The 23,099-nt window shown below is 52.0% G+C and overlaps 1 protein-coding gene across 1 annotated transcript in view; it reads right to left on the minus strand.

Moving 5' to 3' along the window:
- Window positions 1–23,099, minus strand: part of mark2b (MAP/microtubule affinity-regulating kinase 2b) — a 105,901-nt gene that overhangs the window by 53,049 nt on the left and 29,753 nt on the right. Inside the window, exons 3-14 of the mRNA XM_065025240.1 lie at window positions 21,570–21,627; window positions 17,592–17,627; window positions 15,632–15,697; window positions 12,378–12,448; window positions 12,186–12,242; window positions 9,603–9,839; window positions 8,362–8,481; window positions 7,390–7,489; window positions 7,177–7,289; window positions 6,613–6,739; window positions 1,460–1,590; window positions 161–246 (exon numbers count right to left, since the gene is read on the minus strand). Of these exons, the coding sequence (XP_064881312.1) occupies window positions 161–246; window positions 1,460–1,590; window positions 6,613–6,739; window positions 7,177–7,289; window positions 7,390–7,489; window positions 8,362–8,481; window positions 9,603–9,839; window positions 12,186–12,242; window positions 12,378–12,448; window positions 15,632–15,697; window positions 17,592–17,627; window positions 21,570–21,627 (1,202 nt within the window). The remainder of the gene's footprint in view (window positions 1–160; window positions 247–1,459; window positions 1,591–6,612; window positions 6,740–7,176; window positions 7,290–7,389; window positions 7,490–8,361; window positions 8,482–9,602; window positions 9,840–12,185; window positions 12,243–12,377; window positions 12,449–15,631; window positions 15,698–17,591; window positions 17,628–21,569; window positions 21,628–23,099) is intronic.

Consider the following 23,099-nt stretch of genomic DNA (forward strand, 5'->3'; position numbering starts at 1 on the left):
GCGTGTGTCAATCAGCCTGTCGTGTAGCCAGTAATCCTAGTCTACTAATCCTCGTCCAGCGATGGATGATTTTCACGCCCAGGAAGGCTGACCATCCCTGGGGAACAGCTGCATGCCGGCCAGAGCCAAGCTCTCTCTCTGTGTGTGTGTGTTTGTGTACCTGTCCTTGCCGTTCTGTACCCCCTGTTCCAGCGAAGCTCTCTCAGTGAGAGGGGAGTTTCTGCTGCGACCCGACAATATGCTATTCTGTAGAGAGAGAGAGAGAGAGGCGAGAGAGAGAGATCGAGGGGGGAGAGAGAGAGATCGAGGGGGGAGAGAGAGGCGAGAGGGGGGAGGCAAGAGGACAGGGTATAATTGTGGTATAGAACAATGTCAACAACACATGAATCTAAACCATGCACCCATAACTCGACTGTGGAGTGGAGTGGTGTGGAGTAGAGTGGTGTGGAGTAGAGTGGTGTGGAGTAGAGTGGTGTGGAGTAGAGTGGTGTGGTGGTGTAGAGTGGTGTGTGTAGAGTGGTGTGTGTAGAGTGGTGTGTGTGGAGTGGATTGGTGTAGAGTGGTGTGGTGTGTGTGGAGTGGTGTGTGTGGAGTGGTGTGTGTAGAGTGGTGTGTGGTGTGTGGAGTGGTGTGTGGAGTGGGTGTGTGAGTGGTGTGTGGAGTGGTGTGTGGAGTGGTGTGTGTGGAGTGGTGTGTGGGAGTGGTGTAGAGTGGTGTGTGGAGTGGTGTGTGGAGGGAGTGGTGGTGTAGAGTGGTGTGGAGTGGTGTAGAGTGGTGTGTGTGGAGTGGAGTGGTGTGTGTGGAGTGGTGTGTGTAGAGTGGTGTAGAGTGGTGTGTGGAGTGGAGTGGTGTAGAGTGGAGTGGTGTGTGTGGAGTGGTGTAGAGTGGAGTGGTGTGTGTGGAGTGGTGTAGAGTGGTGTGTGTGTGGAGGGTGTGGTGTGTGTGGAGGTGTGGAATTGTGTGTGTTGAGTGGTGTAGAGTGGAGTGGTGTAGAGTGTAGAGTGGGTGTGTGGAGTTGTGTGTGGAGTGGTGTAGAGTGGTGTGTGGAGTTGTGTGTGGAGTGGTGTAGAGTGGTGTGGGTGTGGTGTGTGTGGAATTGTGTGTGTTGAGTGGTGTAGAGTGGAGTGGTGTAGAGTGGTGTGTGTGGAGTTGTGTGGTGTAGAGTGGTGTGTGTGGAGTGATGTGGTGTGGTGTAGAGTAGAGTGGTGTAGAGTGGTGTGGTGTAGAGTAGAGTGGTGTAGAGTAGAGTGGTGTAGAGTAGAGTGGTGTAGAGTGGTGTGGTGCAGAGTGGTGTAGAGTAGAGTGATGTGGTGTAGAGTGGTGTGGTGTAGAGTGGTGTGGTGTAGAGTGGTGTGGTGTAGAGTGGTGTGGTGTAGAGTGGTGTGGTGTAGAGTGGTGTGGTGTAGAGTAGAGTGGTGTAGAGTAGAGTGGTGTAGAGTAGAGTGGTGTGTGTGCTCACGGTAGAGGGTGTGGCACTCTTCTTGCGGTCAGAGACCAGCGGGCTGGTCAAAACTTTGGCCGAGCTGCCAGATCCTTTCCTCCCAGAATCCTCCTTGTTGTCTCCCTGACCACGCCCCCTGGCAGAAGACCCTGAGAGAGAGACAGAGACAGAGAGAAATAGAAAGAGACAGAGACAGAGACACAGAGACACAGAGAGACAGAGAGACAGAGAGAGACAGAGAGAGACAGAGAGAGACAGAGAGAGAGAGAGAGAGAGACTGAAAGAAGTACATAGGCACCGAAACCATAAGTCCATCCTCCTCCGGTGTGAAGCTTTCCCAAGCTTCAGATTTAGGATCAGCTTCCCCTCCCCCAATCAGAACATTAAAACGTCCAGTTGAGAACAAATCCCTATGTACAATGACAGCCTAGGAACGGTGGGTTAACTGCCTTGTTCAGGGGCAGAACGACAGATTTTTACCTCGTCAGCTCGGGGGATTCAATCTAGCAACCTTTCGGTTACTGGCCCAACGCTCTAATCACTAGGCTACCCTGCCGCCCCCATCAAAACAGCATATTAACACTCTAAGTAGGTCAGGAGCCAGACAGGAAGCCTAAGAAGGCACAAAAATGAATGATTTAGGCTGTATTACTTCAAGGTTATACTCTACATAGACAGCCATTGTGATAGTGAGTGTGACACTCTAGGCTGGTAGAGAAACAGGAACATTAAGGCTCAGCATTTACACTACATTGTGTTGTATTAAATCGTAGTCTATAAATAGCGCATATTAGACTGTGACTTAAATACAAATTACATGTTTCTTTTATTTAAATGCCTTAATAGTCTCTACATTGACTTTGAATTCATGTTTAGAAACAGCAGTTTGTCCAGAGCGTGTGTCTTCAGGCTCATGTGATGGTGTCTGGAGAACAGGCCAGAACAGAACAGGCCAGAACAGGCCAGAACAGAACAGGCCAGAAACAGACCAGAACAGACCAGAACAGACCAAAACAGACCAAAACAGGCCAGAACAGACCAAAACAGGCCAGAACAGACCAAAACAGGCCAGAACAGACCAAAACAGACCAGAACAGGCCAGAACAGGCCAGAACAGGCCAAAACAGAACAGAACAGAACAGACCAGAACAGCAGTGGGGAAGACCCTCTCTTCGCTTGCAGAGCCACTAGGGATGCCACTCTTGCCAGACTGGGCAGAGATGCAGATTTTCAAAACGTAAAGCTCCTTGAAAGTTGGAATATGCCAGGCCTATGGGGCCAAAATCAATTATGGCCCATTTGTATGTATTGTATGTATTGTATGGCTAATAGAACAAAAACTAAAGAAACTTTTAAGCAATCGAATGTTTTAGTTTCGAAATACTTTGCTACAATGACAGTTATCTACCCACCTCGTTCCTTTCTGTTAGCACGTACACGTAGTAAGTACACTATCATGCTCATGGGATACCTGCCTTTTCAGATTCCACATTGGTTCTTTAGTTGTGGACATTACATCACCACACTCCCTCTCTTGCTATTGGTCCACATCTTCGCAATACCCTGACTACACCGCTCGCGTCGCGTGCGCGAGTGTTGCAAAATAAATTTAGGAATCTATGTTAATTCAATTATTGCTCCCACACTGCTCACGCACTTCAACAAGCTTCTGCTGTTGCCAAGGGCTCAAATAGAAGTCAGTTCTATTTCTGACGCAGATCGCGCTGCAAGTCCCGCCTCTCCCATCTCCTCATTGGTTTACAGAAGCAGGTACCTACATGCCATCTCCTCATTGGTTTATAGAAGCAGGTACCCACGTGCCATCTCCTCATTGGTTTATAGAAGCAGGTACCTACGTGCCATCTCCTCATTGGTTTATAGAAGCAGGTACCTACGTGCCATCTCCTCATTGGTTTATAGAAGCAGGTACCTACGTGCCATCTCCTCATTGGTTTATAGAAGCAGGTACCATCTCATTGGTTATACCCACGTGGGTGATTGAAAGACGAACTGTGTTGCTGGTTGTCGTGGTAATAATATGAACGTTTAGATGCCAATCACCGTATAAGTTCAAATATGAAAAACCCTGGAAGGAGGAGAGATGACTAGAAACGATTCGGTTGACCGCTGTATGTGTGGATTAATTGTCGGAGTAGAGGACCTTGTGCATTTCAGTTAAAATAACAACTCAATGTTTATATCCCAGGACAAATTAGCTAGCAAGTGCAAGCCAGCTAGATAGGACAGCAAGTGCAAGCCAGCTAGATAGGACAGCAAGTGCAAGCCAGCTAGATAGGACAGCAAGTGCAAGCCAGCTAGATAGGACAGCAAGCCAGCTAGAAGCCAGCAAGCCAGATAGGACAGCAAGTGCAAGCCAGCTAGATAGGACAGCAAGTGCAAGCCAGCTAGATAGGACAGCAAGTGCAAGCCAGCTAGATAGGACAGCAAGTGCAAGCCAGCTAGATAGGACAGCAAGTGCAAGCCAGCTAGATAGGACAGCAAGTGCAAGCCAGCTAAATAGGAGAGCAAGTGCAAGCCAGCTAGATAGGACAGCAAGTGCAAGCCAGCAGATAGATAGGACAGCAAGTGCAAGCCAGCTAGATAGGACAGATAGGACAGCAAGTGCAAGCCAGCTAGATAGACAGCAAGTGCAAACCAAGATAGGACAGCAAAAGCCAGCTAGATAGGACAGCAAGTGCAAGCCAGCTAGATAGGACAGCAAGTGCAAGCCAAATAGGAGAGCAAGTGCAGCCAGCCAGCTAGATAGGACAGCAAGTGCAAGCCAGCTAGATAGGACAGCAAGTGCAAGCCAGCTAGATAGGACAGCAAGTGCAAGCCAGCTAGATAGGACAGCAAGTGCAAGCCAGCTAGATAGGACAGCAAGTGCAAACCAGCTAGATAGGACAGCAAGTGCAAGCCAGCTAGATAGGACAGCAAAGTGCAGTGCAAGCCAGCTAGATAGATAGGACAGCAAGTGCAAGCCAGCTAGATAGGACAGCAAGTGCAAGCCAGCTAGATAGGACAGGACCAGCTAGATAGACAGCAAGTGCAAGCCAGCTAGAAGCCAGCTAGATAGGACAGCAAGTGCAAACCAGCTAGATAGGACAGCAAGTGCAAACCAGCTAGATAGGACAGCAAGTGCAAGCCAGCTAGATAGGACAGCAAGTGCAAGCCAGCTAGATAGGACAGCAAGTGCAAACCAGCTAGATAGGACAGCAAGTGCAAGCCAGCTAGATAGGAGAGCAAGTGCAAGCCAGCTAGATAGGACAGCAAGTGCAAACCAGCTAAATAGGACAGCAAGTGCAAACCAGCTAAATAGGACAGCAAGTGCAAGCCAGCTAGATAGGACAGCAAGTGCAAACCAGCTAGATAGGACAGCAAGTGCAAACCAGCTAGATAGGACAGCAAGTGCAAGCCAGCTAGATAGGACAGCAAGTGCAAGCCAGCTAGATAGGACAGCAAGTGCAAGCCAGCTAGATAGGACAGCAGCAAGATAGGACAGCAAGTGCCAGCTAGATAGGACAGCAAGTGCAAGCCAGCTAGATAGGACAGCAAGTGCAAGCCAGCTAGATAGGACAGCAAGTGCAAGCCAGCTAGATAGGACAGCAAGTGCAAACCAGCTAGATAGGACAGCAAGTGCAAGCCAGCTAGATAAATTGCCCTACATGTTTAATGCTTTTCGACCGGCCCCCAAATTAATGTAATTGGTTCAGAGTTTGTTTTGATATTTTAACCTGAGTGTCGTGATCGCATTTGGTGTTGGGGGGACTAAATGAATGTATTCATGATTGCGCAAGTGCACAGCCGGTTTGGGTTCAAGTGCAAGCTAGCTAGATACATTCCCATACATGTTTAATGCTTTTCGACCTGTCCCCAAATGAATGTAATAGGTTAAAATATCAAAACAAACTCTGAACCAGAGTGTCGTGATGGCGTTTAGTGTCAGGGGACTAAATAAATGTTTGCATGATGAGCGAGCAGCCGGTTTGGGTTCCATGTAAGACACCTTGATTTAGCACGTGTGTGTTTTTCTGAAGTTTCTTTAGCTACTGTCTCCATGACAAGGGCCTTTCGCAGCACACAAGTAGACTACAGATGCATGCTGGGCCGGATATGCCGTGAGCTCCTGAAGTGAGCGCTTACTGGAGCGGGCGAGAAGGCCGACGCTCCAACCTTTGGGAATCTCACTCCTCGCTCCGATCGCATTCTCTGCTGGTGATGTCACCCAGGCGAACCAAAAACCCACCCAACAGTCCAAACAGCCCTCACACTCATTATCATCATTATCACAATGTTCACTATTTCACAGTATTATTCCAAACTCATAGTGTGGAAATATACAACACAGGAACAAAAACATGTTTTTGACTACGGCGCCCCTTTAACCATTAGATCTAGGGATCACTTGACTACGGTGCCCCTTTAACCATTAGATCTAGGGATCACTTGACTGAACGCCCCTTTAACCATTAGATCTAGGGATCACTTGACTGAACGCCCCTTTAACCATTAGATCTAGGGATCACTTGACTGAACGCCCCTTTAACCATTAGATCTAGGGATTACTTGACTACGGCGCCCCTTTAACCATTAGATCTAGGGATCACTTGACTGAACGCCCCTTTAACCATTAGATCTAGGGATCACTTGACTGAACGCCCCTTTAACCATTAGACCTAGGGATCACTTGACTACGGCGCCCCTTTAACCATTAGACCTAGGGATCACTTGACTACGGCGCCCCTTTAACCATTAGATCTAGGGATCACTTGACTACGGCGCCCCTTTAACCATTAGACCTAGGGATCACTTGACTGAACGCCCCTTTAACCATTAGATCTAGGGATCACTTGACTGAACGCCCCTTTAACCATTAGATCTAGGGATCACTTGACTGAACGCCCCTTTAACCATTAGATCTAGGGATCACTTGACTGAACGCCCCTTTAACCATTAGATCTAGGGATCACTTGACTATGGCGCCTCTTTAACCATTAGATCTAGGGATCACTTGACTGAACGCCCCTTTAACCATTAGATCTAGGGATCACTTGACTGAACGCCCCTTTAACCATTAGTGGGGAAAATGCAAAAACTGACCCAAGATCAGCATTTAGGGATCACTTGACTGAATTCCTTCCCTCCTCTCCAATCAAACACACGTATCTCACCCTGGTCAGTGGCTCTGCGGGGTTTCTGGTTGGACGATACGCTGCGCTGTACCTTGCTGGGCGGGGACGGGGCGCTACTTTTCGAGAGTTCATTTCCTGGGCGGGGCTTAATGATACCCTCATCCAGCTGGAGAGAGAGACAGAGAGAGAGACACCAAGAAACACAGAGTATATGTGAGTGTGTGTATATACTTTGTGGTTTGTGTAGTCCAGTAGTAGTGTGTGTATGTGTGTGTGTGTGTACACCTCGTGGTTTGTGTAGTCCAGTAGTAGTGTGTGTATGTGTGTGTGTGTGTGTGTGTACACCTCGTGGTTTGTGTAGTCCAGTAGTAGTGTGTGTATGTGTGTGTGTGTACACCTCGTGGTTTGTGTAGTCCAGTAGTAGTGTGTGTATGTGTGTGTGTGTACACCTCGTGGTTTGTGTAGTCCAGTAGTAGTGTGTGTATGTGTGTGTGTGTGTACACCTCGTGGTTTGTGTAGTCCAGTAGTAGTGTGTGTGTGTACACCTCGTGGTTTGTGTAGTCCAGTAGTAGTGTGTGTATGTGTGTGTGTGTGTGTGTACACCTCGTGGTTTGTGTAGTCCAGTAGTAGATACGTGGCCATGACTTCGTTGTATTTCTGGTTGACCAGCGAGTCCTGTACCTCCTCCATGGAGTAACCCATCTGAATCATGATCTCTATTCACACACACACACACACACACACATTAGTATTATACAGTACATACGATGATAGAAACGAATAAGAGCAATTTGAGGCTGGTGTTTCAGAGTCTACCTGTTCTCTTGGGGTCCTTGTAGTCAGGCATGGGCTCTATGTACGGTTTCAACTCCTCCTCTTCATGACCCACATTCATCCACCTATCCTTCATTATCTGCTGCTGGGGGGAAGAGGGGAGGAGAGGAGGAGGAGAGAGGAAGAGCAGGAGGAGAGGAAGAGAAGAGGAGGAAGAGAGAGGAAGAGGAGGAGGAGAGAGGAGGAGAGGAAGAGAAGAGGAGGAGAGGAGGAGGAGAGAGGAAGAGGAGAGGAAGAGAAGAGGAGGAAGAGAGAGGAAGAGGAGGAGGAGAGAGGAGGAGAGGAAGAGAAGAGGAGGAAGAGAAGGGGGGGATGAGAGAGGAGGATAGGAGAAGAGATGAGGAGAGGAAGAGGAGAGAGGAGGAGAGGAAGAGAAGGGGGATGAGAGAGGAGGATAGGAGAAGAGAAGGGGGAAGAGAGGGAAGAGGAGAGAGGAGAAGAAGAGGCGGGGGGAAGAGAGGCGGGGGAGGAGAGGTCGGAGGAGAGGAAGAGAGGCAGAGGAGAGGAAGAGGCAGAAGAGAGGAAGAGGCAGAAGAGAGGAAGAGGCAGAAGAGAGGAGGAAGAGGCAGAGGAGAGGAAGAGGCAGAGGAGAGGAAGAGGCAGAAGAGAGGAAGAGAGGCAGAAGAGAGGAAGAGGCAGAAGAGAGGAAGAGAGGCAGAGGAGAGGAAGAAGAGAGGAAGAGAGGCAGAAGAGAGGAAGAGGCAGAAGAGAGGAAGAGAGGCAGAAGAGAGGAAGAGAGTAAAGGGTATAATGTAGAAAAGAGGGAGAGGGGAACAGAGAGGGGAACAGAGAGGGGAACAGAGAGGGGAAACAGAGAGGGACAACTGTAGCTCACACAAAGAAAACAAGAAGTATTTAAATATTCAGGTTAGGAAACATTTTATAGCCAGGTGACATGTCAGGGGTCAAAGGTGAGTGGTCACAGCGGTCAGGCGTTAAAGGTGACTGACTGACCTCCAGGCTGCCTCTCTTGGTGGGGTTGAGGATCAGGAACTTCTTCAGTAGGTTTTCACAGTCTGTTGACATGTAGAACGGAATACGGTACTTCCCCCTCAACACGCGCTCTCTCAACTCCTATAGGGGGAGAGAGATGGGAGAGGTCAGAGGTCAGTCTAGACATGTAGAACGGAATACGGTACTTCCCCCTCAACACGCGCTCTCTCAACTCCTATAGGGGGAGAGAGATGGGAGAGGTCAGAGGTCAGTCTAGACATGTAGAACGGAATACGGTACTTCCCCCTCAACACGCGCTCTCTCAACTCCTATAGGGGGAGAGAGATGGGAGAGGTCAGAGGTCAGTCTAGACATGTAGAACGGAATACGGTACTTCCCCCTCAACACGCGCTCTCTCAACTCCTATAGGGGGAGAGAGATGGGAGAGGTCAGAGGTCAGTCTAGACATGTAGAACGGAATACGGTACTTCCTCCTCAACACGCGCTCTCTCAACTCCTATAGGGGGAGAGAGATGGGAGAGGTCAGAGGTCAGTCTAGACATGTAGAACGGAATACGGTACTTCCCCCTCAACACGCGCTCTCTCAACTCCTATAGGAGGAGAGAGATGGGAGAGGTCAGAGGTCAGTCTAGACATGTAGAACGGAATACGGTACTTCCCCCTCAACACGCGCTCTCTCAACTCCTATAGGAGGAGAGAGATGGGAGAGGTCAGAGGTCAGACATGTAGAACAGGATACGGTATTTCCATAGAGATAGATAGAGGACTCATCTTTGTATCTGTGCCATTATAGGGTCTGTGACAGCCTCAATGGTGCTGCCTGTGCTATCTCCATTTTAAAGTAGTACATTTTCTTCTTCACGATTGGCTGATCCCTCCTGATGACCCAGTTAAACATGACTCTAACATGACTCCAACCAATGAAGTTGGAAGACCCTCCCAGTTGACTACATTAAAATGGTGGAGGTCCTCAGTGGCGCTGCCCATGGTAATACTGCCTTTTGGCCACTAGAGGCCTCTATCATTCTCTATGAGTATTTCCCCCTCAACTCATATAGGGGGAGACAGAGGAGCGATTAGGGGTACGAGGTCAGGGGTTAAGGGTTAGAGGTCAGTCTGTAGAACAGAATACAGATCTCACACACACACACACCTGTCTATGTCACCATCCCTCTCACACACCCCTCTATGTCATCATCTCACACACCCACCCACTCCTCCCTCCATCTCCCCACACACACCTTGAGGTTCTGTCCATCGAAGGGTAGCGACCCTGACACCAGCGTGTACAGGATGACCCCCAGGCTCCAGACGTCCACCTCGGGTCCGTCGTACTTCTTCCCCTGGAACAGCTCTGGGGCGGCGTAGGGAGGAGAGCCGCAGAACGTGTCCAGCTTACTGCCCATTACGAACTCATTACTGAAGCCAAAGTCTGCTATCTTGATGTTCATGTCAGAGTCCAGGAGTAGGTTCTCAGCCTGGTGGGGAGAGGAGAGAGAGAGAGGAGAGAGAGGAAGGGAGAGAGGAGAATGGAGAGGAGAGAGGGGGAGAGAGGAGGGGAGAGAGAGAGGAGAGAATGGAGAGGAGAGAGGAGGAGAGAGGGAGAGAGAGAGAGAGGAGAGAGGGGGAGAGAGGGGAGAATGGAAAAGGAGAGAGGGGAGAGAGAGAGAGGAGGGGAGAGAGAGAGAGGAGAGAGAGGGGAGAATGGAGAGGAGAGAGGGGGAGAGAGGAGGGGAGAGAGAGAGAGGAGAGAGAGAGAGAGGAGAGGAGAAGGGAGAGAGAAGAGAATGGAGAGGAGAGAGAGGAGAAGGGAGAGGAGAGAGAGGAAGGGAGAGAGAGATCTCACTAAACAGAGAACATCCCTGGTCTTCCCTACTGCCTCTGATCAGGAGGACTCACTAAACAGAGAACATCCCTGGTCATCCCTACTGCCTCTGATCTGGAGGACTCACTAAACAGAGAACATCCCTGGTCGCCCCTACTGCCTCTGATCTGGAGGACTCACTAAACAGAGAACATCCCTGGTCCATACTGCCTCTGATCTGGAGAACTCACTAAACAGAGAACATCCCTGGTCATCCCCACTGCCTCTGATCTGGAGGACTCACTAAACAGAGAACATCCCTGGTCATCCCTACTGCCTCTGATCTGGAGGACTCACTAAACAGAGAACATCCCTGGTCCCCACTGCCTCTGATCTGGAGGACTCACTAAACAGAGAACATCCCTGGTCCCTACTGCCTCTGATCTGGAGGACTCACTAAACAGAGAACATCCCTGGTCATCCCCACTGCCTCTGATCTGGAGGACTCACTAAACAGAGAACATCCCTGGTCATCCCTACTGCCTCTGATCTGGAGGACTCACTAAACAGAGAACATCCCTGGTCATCCCTACTGCCTCTGATCTGGAGGACTCTCTAAACAGAGAACATCCCTGGTCGCCCCTACTGCCTCTGATCTGGAGGACTCACTAAACAGAGAACATCCCTGGTCATCTACTGCCTCTGATCTGGAGGACTCACTAAACAGAGAACATCCCTGGTCATCCCTACTGCCTCTGATCTGGAGGACTCACTAAACAGAGAACATCCCTGGTCATCCCTACTGCCTCTGATCTGGAGGACTCACTAAACAGAGAACATCCCTGGTCCATACTGCCTCTGATCTGGAGAACTCACTAAACAGAGAACATCCCTGGTCATCCCCACTGCCTCTGATCTGGAGGACTCACTAAACAGAGAACATCCCTGGTCATCCCTACTGCCTCTGATCTGGAGGACTCACTAAACAGAGAACATCCCTGGTCCCCACTGCCTCTGATCTGGAGGACTCACTAAACAGAGAACATCCCTGGTCATCCCTACTGCCTCTGATCTGGAGGACTCACTAAACAGAGAACATCCCTACTGCCTCTGATCTGGAGGACTCACTAAACAGAGAACATCCCTACTGTCTCTGATCTGGAGGACTCACTAAACAGAGAACATCCCTGGTCATCCCTACTGTCTCTGATCTGGAGGACTCACTAAACAGAGAACATCCCTGGTCATCCCTACTGTCTCTGATCTGGAGGACTCACTAAACAGAGAACATCCCTACTGTCTCTGATCTGGAGGACTCACTAAACAGAGAACATCCCTACTGTCTCTGATCTGGAGGACTCACTAAACAGAGAACATCCCTACTGCCTCTGATCTGATCACTAAACAGACGCTTAGTCTGTAAATGATGTCTGAATGTTGGAGTGAAATGATTTATACTTTTACTTTTTATACTTAAGAACATTTGAGCAATTTAATTTACATTTGATACTTAAGTATATTTATAACCAAATACTTTTACTCAAGTAGTATTTCACTGGGTGACTCACTTGAGTCATTTTCTATGAAGTTATCTTTTACACAAGTATGACAAATCGAGTACCTCTTCCACCACTGCCGACTACAACGCAGAGCACTATATAACTTTAAACTATACATGGCAGAGCGAGGAGCAGAGAAGGCTGTGTTGCCTAGCAACAAGAAGGTGTTCTCGGCACGAGCGCTCAGCGTGAAATAGAACACGATGACATCATCGGACAGGAGACAACTCTGAACACACAGACACCGATGGGCAAGTGACTGTTAGGAGCCTGTGTAAAGGTCATAGTTCAAGCTCTTCCGGCCGTAGCCCCCAGCCCGTAAGCCCCCAGCTCTTAGTTCCCAGCACGTAAGCCCCCAGCTACTTAGTCCCCAGCTACTTAGTCCCCAGCTACTTAGTCCCCAGCTACTTAGCGCACACACACGCGTTATAGCGTTATAGTGTGTAGAGGGAGAGTCTCACCTTCAGATCTCTGTGGACAATACACTTCTGGTGACAGTACTGGACCGCTGACACGATCTAAACAGGGATGGAGAGAAGGATTGAGAATGGGGAGGAGGAAAGCAAATAAACCCCATCTCTCATTCATTCATACACACACACACACACACACACACACACACACACACACACACACACACACTCGCTCCTCACCTGTCTGAATTTGGCACGCGCCTCTTTTTCTTTCATCCTCCCGTGAGCGACCAGGTAATCAAACACCTCCCCTGGAGGACAGAGGAGAGGAGCGAGGGGGAGAGGAGAGAGGGGGAGAGGAGAGGAGGGGAGAGGAGAGGAGAGAGGGGGAGAGGGAGAGAGGGGGAGGAGAGAGTGGGGAGAGGAGCGAGGGGGGAGGAGAGAGTGGGGAGAGGAGCGAGGGGAGAGGAGAGAGGGAGAGGAGAGGAGAGAGGGGAGAGGAGAGGAGAGAGGGGGAGAGGAGCGTGGGGGAAGGAGAGAGGGGAGAGGAGAGAGGGGGAGAGGAGCGAGGGGAGAGGAGCGAGGGGCGGGGGAAGAGAGAGGAGAGAGGAGGAGAGGAGCGAGGGGCGGGGGAAGAGAGAAGAGAGGAGGAGAGAGGGGGGGAGAGGAGAAAGGAGCGAGGGGGAGGAGAGGGGGAGAGGAGAGAGGGGGAGAGGAGAAAGGAGCAAGGGGAGAGGAGAGAGGGAGAGAGAGAGGGGGAGAGGAGAGAGGGGCTGGGGGGAAGAGAGAGGAGAGAGGAGGAGAGAGGGGGAGAGGAGCGAGGGGAGAGGAGAGAGGGAGAGGAGAAAGGAGCGAGGGGGAGAGGAGAGAGGGGGAGAGGAGCGAGGGGGAGAGGAGAGAGGGGGAGGAGAAAGGAGCAAGGGGGAGAGGAGAGAGGGAAGAGGGGAGAGGAGAGAGGGGGAGAGGGAGAGGGGGGGAGAGGAGAGAGGGGCGGGGGAAGAGAGAGGAGAAGAGAGGGGAGAGGAGCGAGGGGGAGAGGAGCGAGGGGGAGAGGAGCGAGGGGGAGAGGCGCGAGGGGCGAGGGGAGAGAGAGGAGAGAGGGGGAGAGGAGAGAGGAGCGAGGGGGAGAGGAGAGAGGGGGGGAGAGGAGAACGGGGGAGAGGAGAACGGGGGAGAGGAGAACGGGGAGAGGAGAGAGGGGGAGAGGAGAGAGGGGGAGAGAGAGAGAGAGGGAGAGAGGAGCGAGGGGAGAGGAGCGAGGGGGAGAGGAGCGAGGGAGAAAGGAGCGAGGGAGAAAGGAGAGAGAGGGGAGAGGAGAGAGGGGGAGAGAGAGAGAGAGGAGAGGGAGAGAGGGGGAGAGGAGCGTGGGGAGAGGAGAGAGGGGAGAGGAGCGAGGGGGAGAGGAGCGAGGGGGAGAGGAAGAGAGAGGAGAGAGGGAGGAGAGGAGCGAGGGGGGGGAAGAGAGGAGAGAGGAGGAGAGAGGGGGAGAGGAGAAAGGAGCGAGGGGGAGAGGAGAGAGGGGGAGAGGAGAAAGGAGCCAGGGGAGAGGAGAGAGGGGGAGAGGAGAAAGGAGCGAGGGGGAGAGGAGAGAGGGGGAGAGGAGCAAGGGGGAGAGGAGAGAGGGGAGAGGGGAGAGGAGAGAGGGGAGAGGAGAGAGGGGGAGAGGAGAGGGGCGGGGGAAGAGAGAGGAGAGAGGAGGAGAGAGGGGAGAGGAGCGAGGGGGAGAGGAGCGAGGGGGGAGAGGCGCGAGGGCGAGGGGAGAGAGGAGAGAGGGGGAGAGGAGAGAGGAGGGAGAGGAGAACGGGGAGAGGAGAGAGGGGGGAGAGGAGAACGGGGGAGAGGAGAACGGGGGAGAGGAGAACGGGGGAGAGGAGAGGAGAGAGGAGAGGGAGAGAGGGGGAGAGAGCGTGGGGGAGAGGAGAGAGGAGAGAGGGGAGAGGAGCGAGGGGGAGAGGAGCGAGGGGGAGAGGAGAGAGGGGCGGGGGAAGAGAGAGGAGAGAGGAGGCGAGGAGCGAGGGGCGGGGGAAGAGAGGAGAGAGGAGGAGAGAGGGGGAGAGGAGAAAGGAGCTGAGGGGGAGAGGAGCGAGGGGGAGAGGAGCGAGGGGGAGAGGAGAGAGGGGGAGAGGAGAGAGGGGGAGAGGAGAAAGGAGCAAGGGGGAGAGGAGAGAGGGGGAGAGGAGAGAGGGGCGGGGGAAGAGAGAGGGGGAGAGGAGAGAGGGGGAGAGGAGAGAGGGGAGAGGAGAAAGGAGCGAGGGGAGAGGAGAGAAGGGGAGAGGAGCGAGGGGGAGGAGAAAGGAGCAAGGGGGAGAGGGGAGAGGGGAGAGGAGAGAGGGGGAGAGGAGCGAGGGGCGGGGAAAGAGAGAGGAGGAGAGAGGAGGAGCGAGGGGCGGGGGAGAGGAGAGGAGGAGAGGGGAGAGGAGCGAGGGGGAGAGGAGCGAGGGGGAGAGGAGAGAGGGGGAGAGGAGAACGGGGGAGAGGAGAGAGGGGAGAGGAGAGAGGGTGGAGAGGAGAGAGGGGGAGAGGAGGGGGGAGAGGGAGAGAGGGGGAGAGGAGAGAGGGGGAGAGGAGCGAGGGGCGGGGGAAGAGAGAGGAGGAGAGAGGAGGAGCGAGGGGGAGAGGAGCGAGGGGCGGGGGAAGAGAGAGGAGAGAGGAGGAGAGGAGCGAGGGGCGGGGGAAGAGAGGAGAGAGGAGGAGAGAGGGGGAGAGGAGGAGAAAGGAGCGAGGGGGAGAGGAGCGAGGGGGAGAGGAGAGAGGGGAGAGGAGAGAGGGGGAGAGGAGAGAGGGGAGAGGAGAGAGGGCGGGGGAAGAGAGAGGAGGAGAGAGGGGGGGGGAGAGGGAGAGAGGGGGAGAGGAGAAAGGAGCGAGGGGAGAGAGGAGAGAGGAGCGAGGGAGAGAGGAGAGAGGAGCGAGGGGGAGAGAGAGGAGAGAGGAGCGAGAGAGGAGAGAGGAGAGAGGAGCGAGAGGAGCGAGGGGAGAGAGAGAGAGGAGCGAGGGGGAGAGGAGCGAGGAGCGAGGGGGAGAGGAGCGAGGGGAGAGGAGAGAGGGGGAGAGGAGAGAGGGGGAGAGGAGAGAGGGGGGAGGAGAGAGGGGGAGAGGAGAGAGGGGGAGAGGAGAGAGGGGAGAGGAGAGAGGGGGAGAGGAGAGAGGGGGAGAGGAGAGAGGGCGAGGGGGAGAGGAGAGAGGGGGAGAGGAGCGAGGGGGAGGGGGGAGAGGAGCGAGGGGGAGAGGAGAGAGGGGGAGAGAGAGAGGGGGAGAGGAGAGAGGAGCAGGGGGAGAGGAGAGAGGAGCGAGGGGGAGAGGGATGATAGGAGAGAAAGGATGAGAGAAGAGAAACAGTCACAGAAAGGTAGCAGTTCTTTAGTTCACCTGAGGGCGTATGAAGGCTACATAGCTATCAAATAGTGAAACATGATTTCAGGGTCAAAGGGGGAAGGATTTAACTGTTGCACACAGATGACTCAGGGGAAGTATTTTTGACGCGGGCACACACTCACCTCCACTGGCATACTCCATGACCAGGTACAATGTCTTCTCCGTCTCGATCACCTCAAATAACTTCACTGTTGAAGGGAGAGGGTTGGCGGGAGGGAGAGGGGGGAGAGGGGAGGAGGGAGAGGGTTGGCGGGAGGGGAGAGGGGAGGGGAGAGGGGGAGAGGGGTTGGCGGGAGGAGAGGGGGAGAGGGTTGGCAGGAGGAAGAGGGGGAGAGGGTTGGCGGAGGAGAGGGGGAGAGGGAGAGGGAGGGAGAGGGGGGAGAGGGTTGGAGGGAGGGAGAGGGGGAGGAGGGAGGGGGGGAGAGTGGGAGGGAGAGGGTTGGCGGGAGGGAGAGGGGGAGAGGGGAGGGGGGAGGGAGAGAGGGGAGGAGGGAGAGGGTTGGAGGGAGGGAGAGGGGGAGAGGGAGGGAGGGAGAGAGGAGAGGGGGGAGGAGGGAGAGGGTTGGCGGGAGTGGAGGGAGAGGGGGAGGGGGAGGGAGGGAGGAGGGGAGAGGGTTGGCGGGAGGGAGAGGGGGAGAGAGTTGAGGCGGAGGAGAGGGGAGGAGGGGTTGAGGCGGAGGGAGAGGAGGGGAGAGGGTTGGAGTTGGGAGGGGGGAGAGGGGTTAAGTGGAGGGAGAGGGAGAGTGAGAGGGGGAGAGGGAGAGAGGGGAGGAGGGAGAGGGAGGAGGGAGAGGGTTGAGGAGGGCTAAGGGAGAGGGCAAGTGGAGGGAGAGGGGGAGAGGGAGGAGGGAGGGAGAGGGGGAGAGGGGAGGAGGGAGAGGGTTGCGGAGGGGAGAGGGGAGAGGGCTAGGGAGGGGAGAGGGGGTGGAGAGGGGAGAGGGAGAGGGCATGGAGGGAGAGGGGGAGGGGAGGGAGGAGAGAGGGTTAAGTGGGAGGGAGAGGGGGAGAGGGGAGGAGGGAGAGGCTAAGGAGGAGAGGGAGAGGGAGAGGGAGGGAGGGAGAGAGGAGGAGGAGGAGAGAGGAGAGGGGGAGAGGAGGAGGGAGAGGGAGGGAGGGAGAGGGCTGGCGGAGGGAGGGGGAGAGGCTATGGAGGAGAGGGGGAGGAGGAGGGGAGGAGAGTAGAGGGGGAGGAGGGAGAGGGGATGGAGGAGAGAGGGAGGAGAGGGAGAGAGGGGGAGAGGGTGTATGGGAGGGAGAGGGGGGAGAGGGCATGGAGGAGGGGGAGAGGGGGTTGGAAGTGGGGGAGAGGGGGAGGGGGAGAGGGGGAGAGGTTAAGGGAGAGGAGAGGGGGAGAGGAGAGAGGGGGAGAGGGTGGGAGGAGGGAGAGGGGGAGAGGAGAGGAGGGGAGAGGGGGGAGGGAGAGGGGGAGAGGGTTGGAGGGAGGGGGAGAGGGGGAGAGGGTGATGGGAGGAGAGGGGAGAGGGAGAGGGTTGGAGGAGGGAGAGGGGGAGAGGGGCTAAGGGAGGGAGAGGGGGAGGGAGGGTGAGGGGCTATGGAGGAGAGGGGAGGGGGAGGGGGAGAGGGTTGGCGGAGGAGTGGGGAGAGGTGAGGCTGTGGAGGGAGAGGGGGGAGGGGAGGAGGGAGACGGCTACGGGAGGGAGAGGGGGAGAGGGGAGGGAGGGGAGACGGACAGGAGGAGAGGGGAGAGAGGGGAGGAGGGAGGAGAGGAGGGAGGGGGAGAGGGAGGAGAGGAGGGAGAGAGGGGAGGGAGAGGGCTATGAGGAGGGAGAGGGGGTGAGAGGGTTGGAGGGAGGGAGAGGTTGGTGAGGGAGAGGAGAGGAGGTTACGGAGGGAGAGGGGGGAGAGGGCGGGAGGGAGATGGGGGGAGGGGAGGAGGAGAGGGCTGGGCGGGGAGAGGGGAGGAGGGAGAAAAAGGATCATTATTTAGATTCAATCAGTTTACAGCAGCATAGCTTGGTTCAAGATTCTTTAGCGTGATTCCAGTTCATTGACTTGAAATGATTCTTCTTGATTCAGATTCACTTGACTGTGACAGGATCATCAATAATTGAGTCAACTCACCTATGTTAGGATGATTCAACAGCTTCATGATTCTCACTTCGGAAGAGCTGAAGAGGACAGAGAAGATAATCAGCACTGTGTGTGTGTAAAGCATATATCTCATATCATACTTCAGGATCCTGTAGTCCTCTCATGAAATGTAATTAAGGCTGGTTTCCTTAATATATATATATATATAAAAACCAGCCTATATATAAAATATGTAATTAAGGCTGGTTTCCTGTAATTAGGTCTCTCTGAGATCTAGACACCAGAGAGAAATGGATGGAGAGAGAGAGAGAGCGGGAGAGAGAGCAGGAGAGAGCTGGAGAGAGAGCTGGAGAGAGAGAGAGCGGGGAGAGAGAGAGAGTGGGAGAGAGAGCGGGAGAGAGAGCAGGAGAGAGACTGGAGAGAGAAGGGAGAGAGCGGGGAGAGAGAGCGAGAGAGAGCGGGGAGAGAGAGCAGGAGAGAGAGCTGAGAGAGAGAGCGAGAGAGAGAGCGAGCGAAGAGCGAAGAGCGCGAGAGAGAGCGAGAGAGCGAGAGCGAGAGCGAAGAGAGAGCGAGAGAGAGAGCGAGAGACGAAGAGAGCGAGAGAGAGAGAGCGAGAGAGAGAGCGAGAGAGAGAGCGGAGAGAGAGAGAAAGCGAGAGAGGAAAGAGGAGATATCGGAGGAGCGCGATGGTTCGGCTGATGAGGTTCGCATCGATAGGTCTTACAATGGATGGCTCCACGCTAGATGATGCTTTTCCTTTTTATTATTACTGGTCTTTTACATATTCACCAAGGATGATATCTTATCCCATTGGTCTTTCGCTGATATTGGACATGATATTTTACCAAGAGGACATTTGTCACCACGTCTTTATGATGATCATATATGGTTTCAAGGGCTGGTTTGCTACATGGGAGCCACAGGTTGTTTCGACATGTCTGGAGGAGAGATCTTGAGATGGAGCCTGAGGGCGGAGTATGCCTGCGCCACTGGAGTACAATGCATGATGGAGTCGCCCATAAGCGCTGGCGACAGATCCCGGGCATGGAGCCTGACTATTATAACCCGGTTATATTTTTCGGCTACATTATCTTCTTTCCATGATGTCGCCATTATTCTTATCCATATATTACTTTCATGGCTGATCATTCTTCCGGCTTATTTTATGGATGGCGACACGGTCTTCATACGCTGATGGTCGCTATTTATTTGCCGTATTGGATGTCTTCGGCTGGATGACGGCTGGGGGATGGCTTACTAAGGAGGAGAGCCTAAGTGGAGTCAGTTTATATGGAGGAGCAATGGCGGCGGCTGGAGCCCCAACACATACATGATGGAGCCAAGGATGCGATATGACATGGTTCGGACATATTTATGTGTGCATGGATTATTCGTCAATACGGTCTTATATTATTGCATGGAGTTCGGGCGCATGATGGTTCTTATTGATGGGTCGCTGATGACATTTTTCATGAGAGACTCATACGCTTGCTGCTTCCATGAGACATGGTTAGATTCTTTATATTATACTGCCATATCTAAAGAGTCACTAAGTATTATCATCTTACATTAGATAGCTGCTACATACTTCTGTGCATGCACGCATATGGCCTTCCATGAGATATTCTCTGCTGCATTATTGGTTTGCCATATTTCTCGCCACAATACCACACATGACATAGCTGGAGCGGGAGAGCTGGAGAGAGCGGGGAGAGAGAGCAGGAGAGAGCGCGAGAGAGAGAGCAGGAGAGGACGCGAGAGAGAGCAGGAGGAGCGCGAGAAGGCAGGAGAGGGCGCGAGAGAGGCAGGAGAGAGAGCAGGAGAGAGCAGGAGAGAGGCAGGAGAGAGCGCGAGAGAGAGAGAGCAGGAGAGGCGAGAGAGGCAGGAGGCGCGAGGAGAGAGCAGGAGCGCGAGAGAGAGCAGGAGAGACGCGAGAGAGAGCAGGAGAGGAGCGCGAGAGAGCAGGAGCGAGAGAGAGCAGGAGGCGCGGATATATTTTATATAGGATATATACGAGCGGGATAGCGTGAGAGAGAGCATAGAGTGGGCGGGTGGGATAGAGCGCTTTTAGAGAGAGAGCTGGAGAGAGAGAGGCGGGAGATAGCGGGAGAGAGAGAGAGAGAGCGGGAGAGGGGGCGGGAGAGAGCTATAGATACTTTAAGATATTTATATATTCTTACATATTCTCATATATACTACATTTATATATAGAGAGATATATATATATGGATATACTTATTACTATACATATATATATACTTATTACATACATATATATATATATGTTCTTAGACATATTCTTACATATTCTTACAGAACAATAGAGAGTTCTGCACACATGGTTCCACATAAGTCATGCTGAACCGATAAGATATGTTTATTTTATATATATTGCTGTCATTCTTTATATATACTACAAGAGTCTGAGGATATGTCATACAGTTTTATATATGCTGCTAGTTGTTTTAAGGATTTCGTTGAGTTTTTAAGGTAGATATTCTTCCAGAGACAGCCATACTGCAGATAGATATTACGATATTTTTTCCACATATATTTACATATATTTTATATATTGCATATTTTATATATATTATATATATCACTTATACTGCTATATAATTTTCTACGTATGGTTTACATATATTCTAGAGAGCGGGAGAGAGGGCAGGAGAGAGCGCGAGAGAGCAGGAGATATTAGCGAGAGAGCAGGATATAGCGCGAGGATAGCAGGAGAGAGCAGGAGAGCGGAGAGGCAGAGAGCGAGCAGGAGAGCAGGAGAGACGCGAGAGAGCAGGAGAGAGCGCGAGAGAGAGCAGGAGAGAGCGGGAGAGAGCAGGAGAGAGAGCTTGGAGAGAGCAGGAATGGGCAGGTGGGAGCAGAGAGTGGGCAGGTGGGAGAGAGAGCAGGGAGAGAGAGAGATTAAGGAGAAAGAGAAAATAGGAGAAAAGCTACATGAGAGGGAGAGTAAGAGGCAGGTGTTATCGTGTGTGTGTGTGTGATGGAGAGAGCAGGAGAGAGCAGGGAGTGGTAATGAGTGTTAGAGAGCAGGGTAATGTTATGGTGTGTGAGAGCAGAGAGCAGGGAGAGAGCGGAGAATCTGCATGGATAGGCACCCGAAGAGCACAGAAATGGAGCTGATGGTGCATACCACGACGGCGTGAGTGGAAGAGGTACGTTATCGCGTGCGCGCGTGCGATGGCATGGAGCGTAAGTCATGCAGGGGCGTGCGCGTGTATGCGCAGCGGGCAAACATGAGCGGCTCGCGTGCGCGGCGTGCGGCGCCGGGCGTAAGCGTGGCGGCCAAGGCGTGCGCTGTGTGGTGCGGCGCCGATGCAAGGCACTGCGCGTAAGGCGCGGTAACGCGGCTGCCGCGCGCGCAGGCACGTGCGTGTGGTGGCCTGCGTAAAGCGTGCGTGGATGGTGTAAGCGTGCGCATGGGAAAGGGCGGCGGCTGAGCGCTACGCGCAGGCGGCGGATACAGCGTGCGCAGATGAGGCGTGCGCGGTCGCCGGGCGATGAAGGCGTGCGTGGGAGCGAGCGTGCGCGTGGCGCCGGCTGAGGTCGTGCGCGGGCGAAAGCGCGCGCTGAAAGGCATGTATATAGTGTGTGTATAGTGTGTATATAGTGTGTGTATAGTGTGTGTATAATTATTATTGTATAGTGTGTATATAGTGTGTATATAAATTGTGTATAGTGTGTGTATAGTGTGTATATAGTGTGTGTATAGTGTGTGTATAGTGTGTGTATAGTGTGTATATAGCGTGTATATAGTGTGTATATAGTGTGTGTATAGTGTGTATATAGTGTGTATATAGTGTGTATATAGTGTGTGTATAGTGTGTATATAGTGTGTATAGTGTGTGTATAGTGTGTGTATAGTGTGTGTATAGTGTGTATAGTGTGTATATAGTGTGTATAGTGTGTGTATAGTGTGTGTATAGTGTGTATATAGTGTGTATATAGTGTGTATATAGTGTGTGTATAGTGTGTGTATAGTGTGTATGGGACCCACCTTCTGCAGACTGGAAGAGTTGAGTTGTGTTTTATCAATAATCTTAACAGCCACCTGGAAATGATACACTACATTAGACTCAGCAGACAGAGAGACCAATGTGCACAACACCTTGACAAAACCAAAGATCTACCAAACCAAGATCTACCAAACCATAGAATTCAAACAAAGGGTCAGGTGACTAGAGAACTCCACATTTGACTCAGATGCATTTACCTCCTGAAATGTAAAGAAAGAACTGGCTGTCGAGGAGAACACTTGCATTTTGTTAGGGAAAAATGTAAGAGACAGTAGATCTAGCTGGTCTGTCATAATATAATAGAGACAGTAGATCTAGCTGGTCTGTCATAATATAATAGAGACAGTAGATCTAGCTGGTCTGTCATAATATAATAGAGACATTAGATCTAGCTGGTCTGTCATAATATAATAGAGACAGTAGATCTAGCTGGTCTGTCATAATATAATAGAGACAGTAGATCTAGCTGGTCTGTCATAATATAATAGAGACAGTAGATCTAGCTGGTCTGTCATAATAGATCTAGCTGGTCTGTCATAATATAATAGAGACAGTAGATCTAGCTGGTCTGTCATAATATAATAGAGACAGTAGATCTAGCTGGTCTGTCATAATATAATAGAGACAGTAGATCTAGCTGGTCTGTCATAATATAATAGAGACAGTAGATCTAGCTGGTATGTCATTACATAACAGAGACAGTAGATCTAGCTGGTCTGTCATAATATAATAGAGACAGTAGATCTAGCTGGTCTGTCATAATATAATAGAGACAGTAGATCTAGCTGGTCTGTCATAATATAATAGAGACAGTAGATCTAGCTGGTCTGTCATAATATAATAGAGACAGTAGATCTAGCTGGTCTGTCATTACATAACAGAGACAGTAGATCTAGCTGGTCTGTCATAATATAATAGACAGTACCTCCATGTCATACACGAGACCTCGTAGATTTAAATTCTCGCTCTCTCTCTCTCTCATATATATATATATATATATATATTTAACTAGGCAAGTCAGTTTAGAATAAATTCTTATTTACAATGACGGCCTAGGAACAGTGGGTTAACTGCCTGTTCAGTGGCAGATTCTAAGACAGACCCAGTTCAGAATGCTGAACACTGTCTCTGCCTGGTGGAACACAGTGAGGACAGAATGTTGACTGTTCCAACAGAACACCCACTTCAACTCAACGGAGAGAGACAGTTGGGTTGCATCTCAATAGTATACAAAGACTTCCTCTCCTAGTCTCCTCTCCTTCATCAAGTCCTTCAGGAGGAGAGCGGTTGGATAGAAGAATGAAAATCAATAATGGTGTGTGAGAGAATGCGTGTGTCTGAGCTGAGGGGGACTGTAGGGGTGGTTCAAAATGGATCCAGTCAAAATGCAGAAGGAATTGAGATACAGCCCAAGTCCAAAGTGGATGCTACACAGGAAGTGATGCAACAAGACAGGAAGCAGTTCCTGCCAGAAGAGAAATTGGTGTCTCTGTGTGAATGACTAACG

The sequence above is a fragment of the Oncorhynchus nerka genome, linkage group LG12 (genome assembly GCF_034236695.1).
Source record: "Oncorhynchus nerka isolate Pitt River linkage group LG12, Oner_Uvic_2.0, whole genome shotgun sequence".
NCBI lineage: Eukaryota > Metazoa > Chordata > Actinopteri > Salmoniformes > Salmonidae > Oncorhynchus > Oncorhynchus nerka.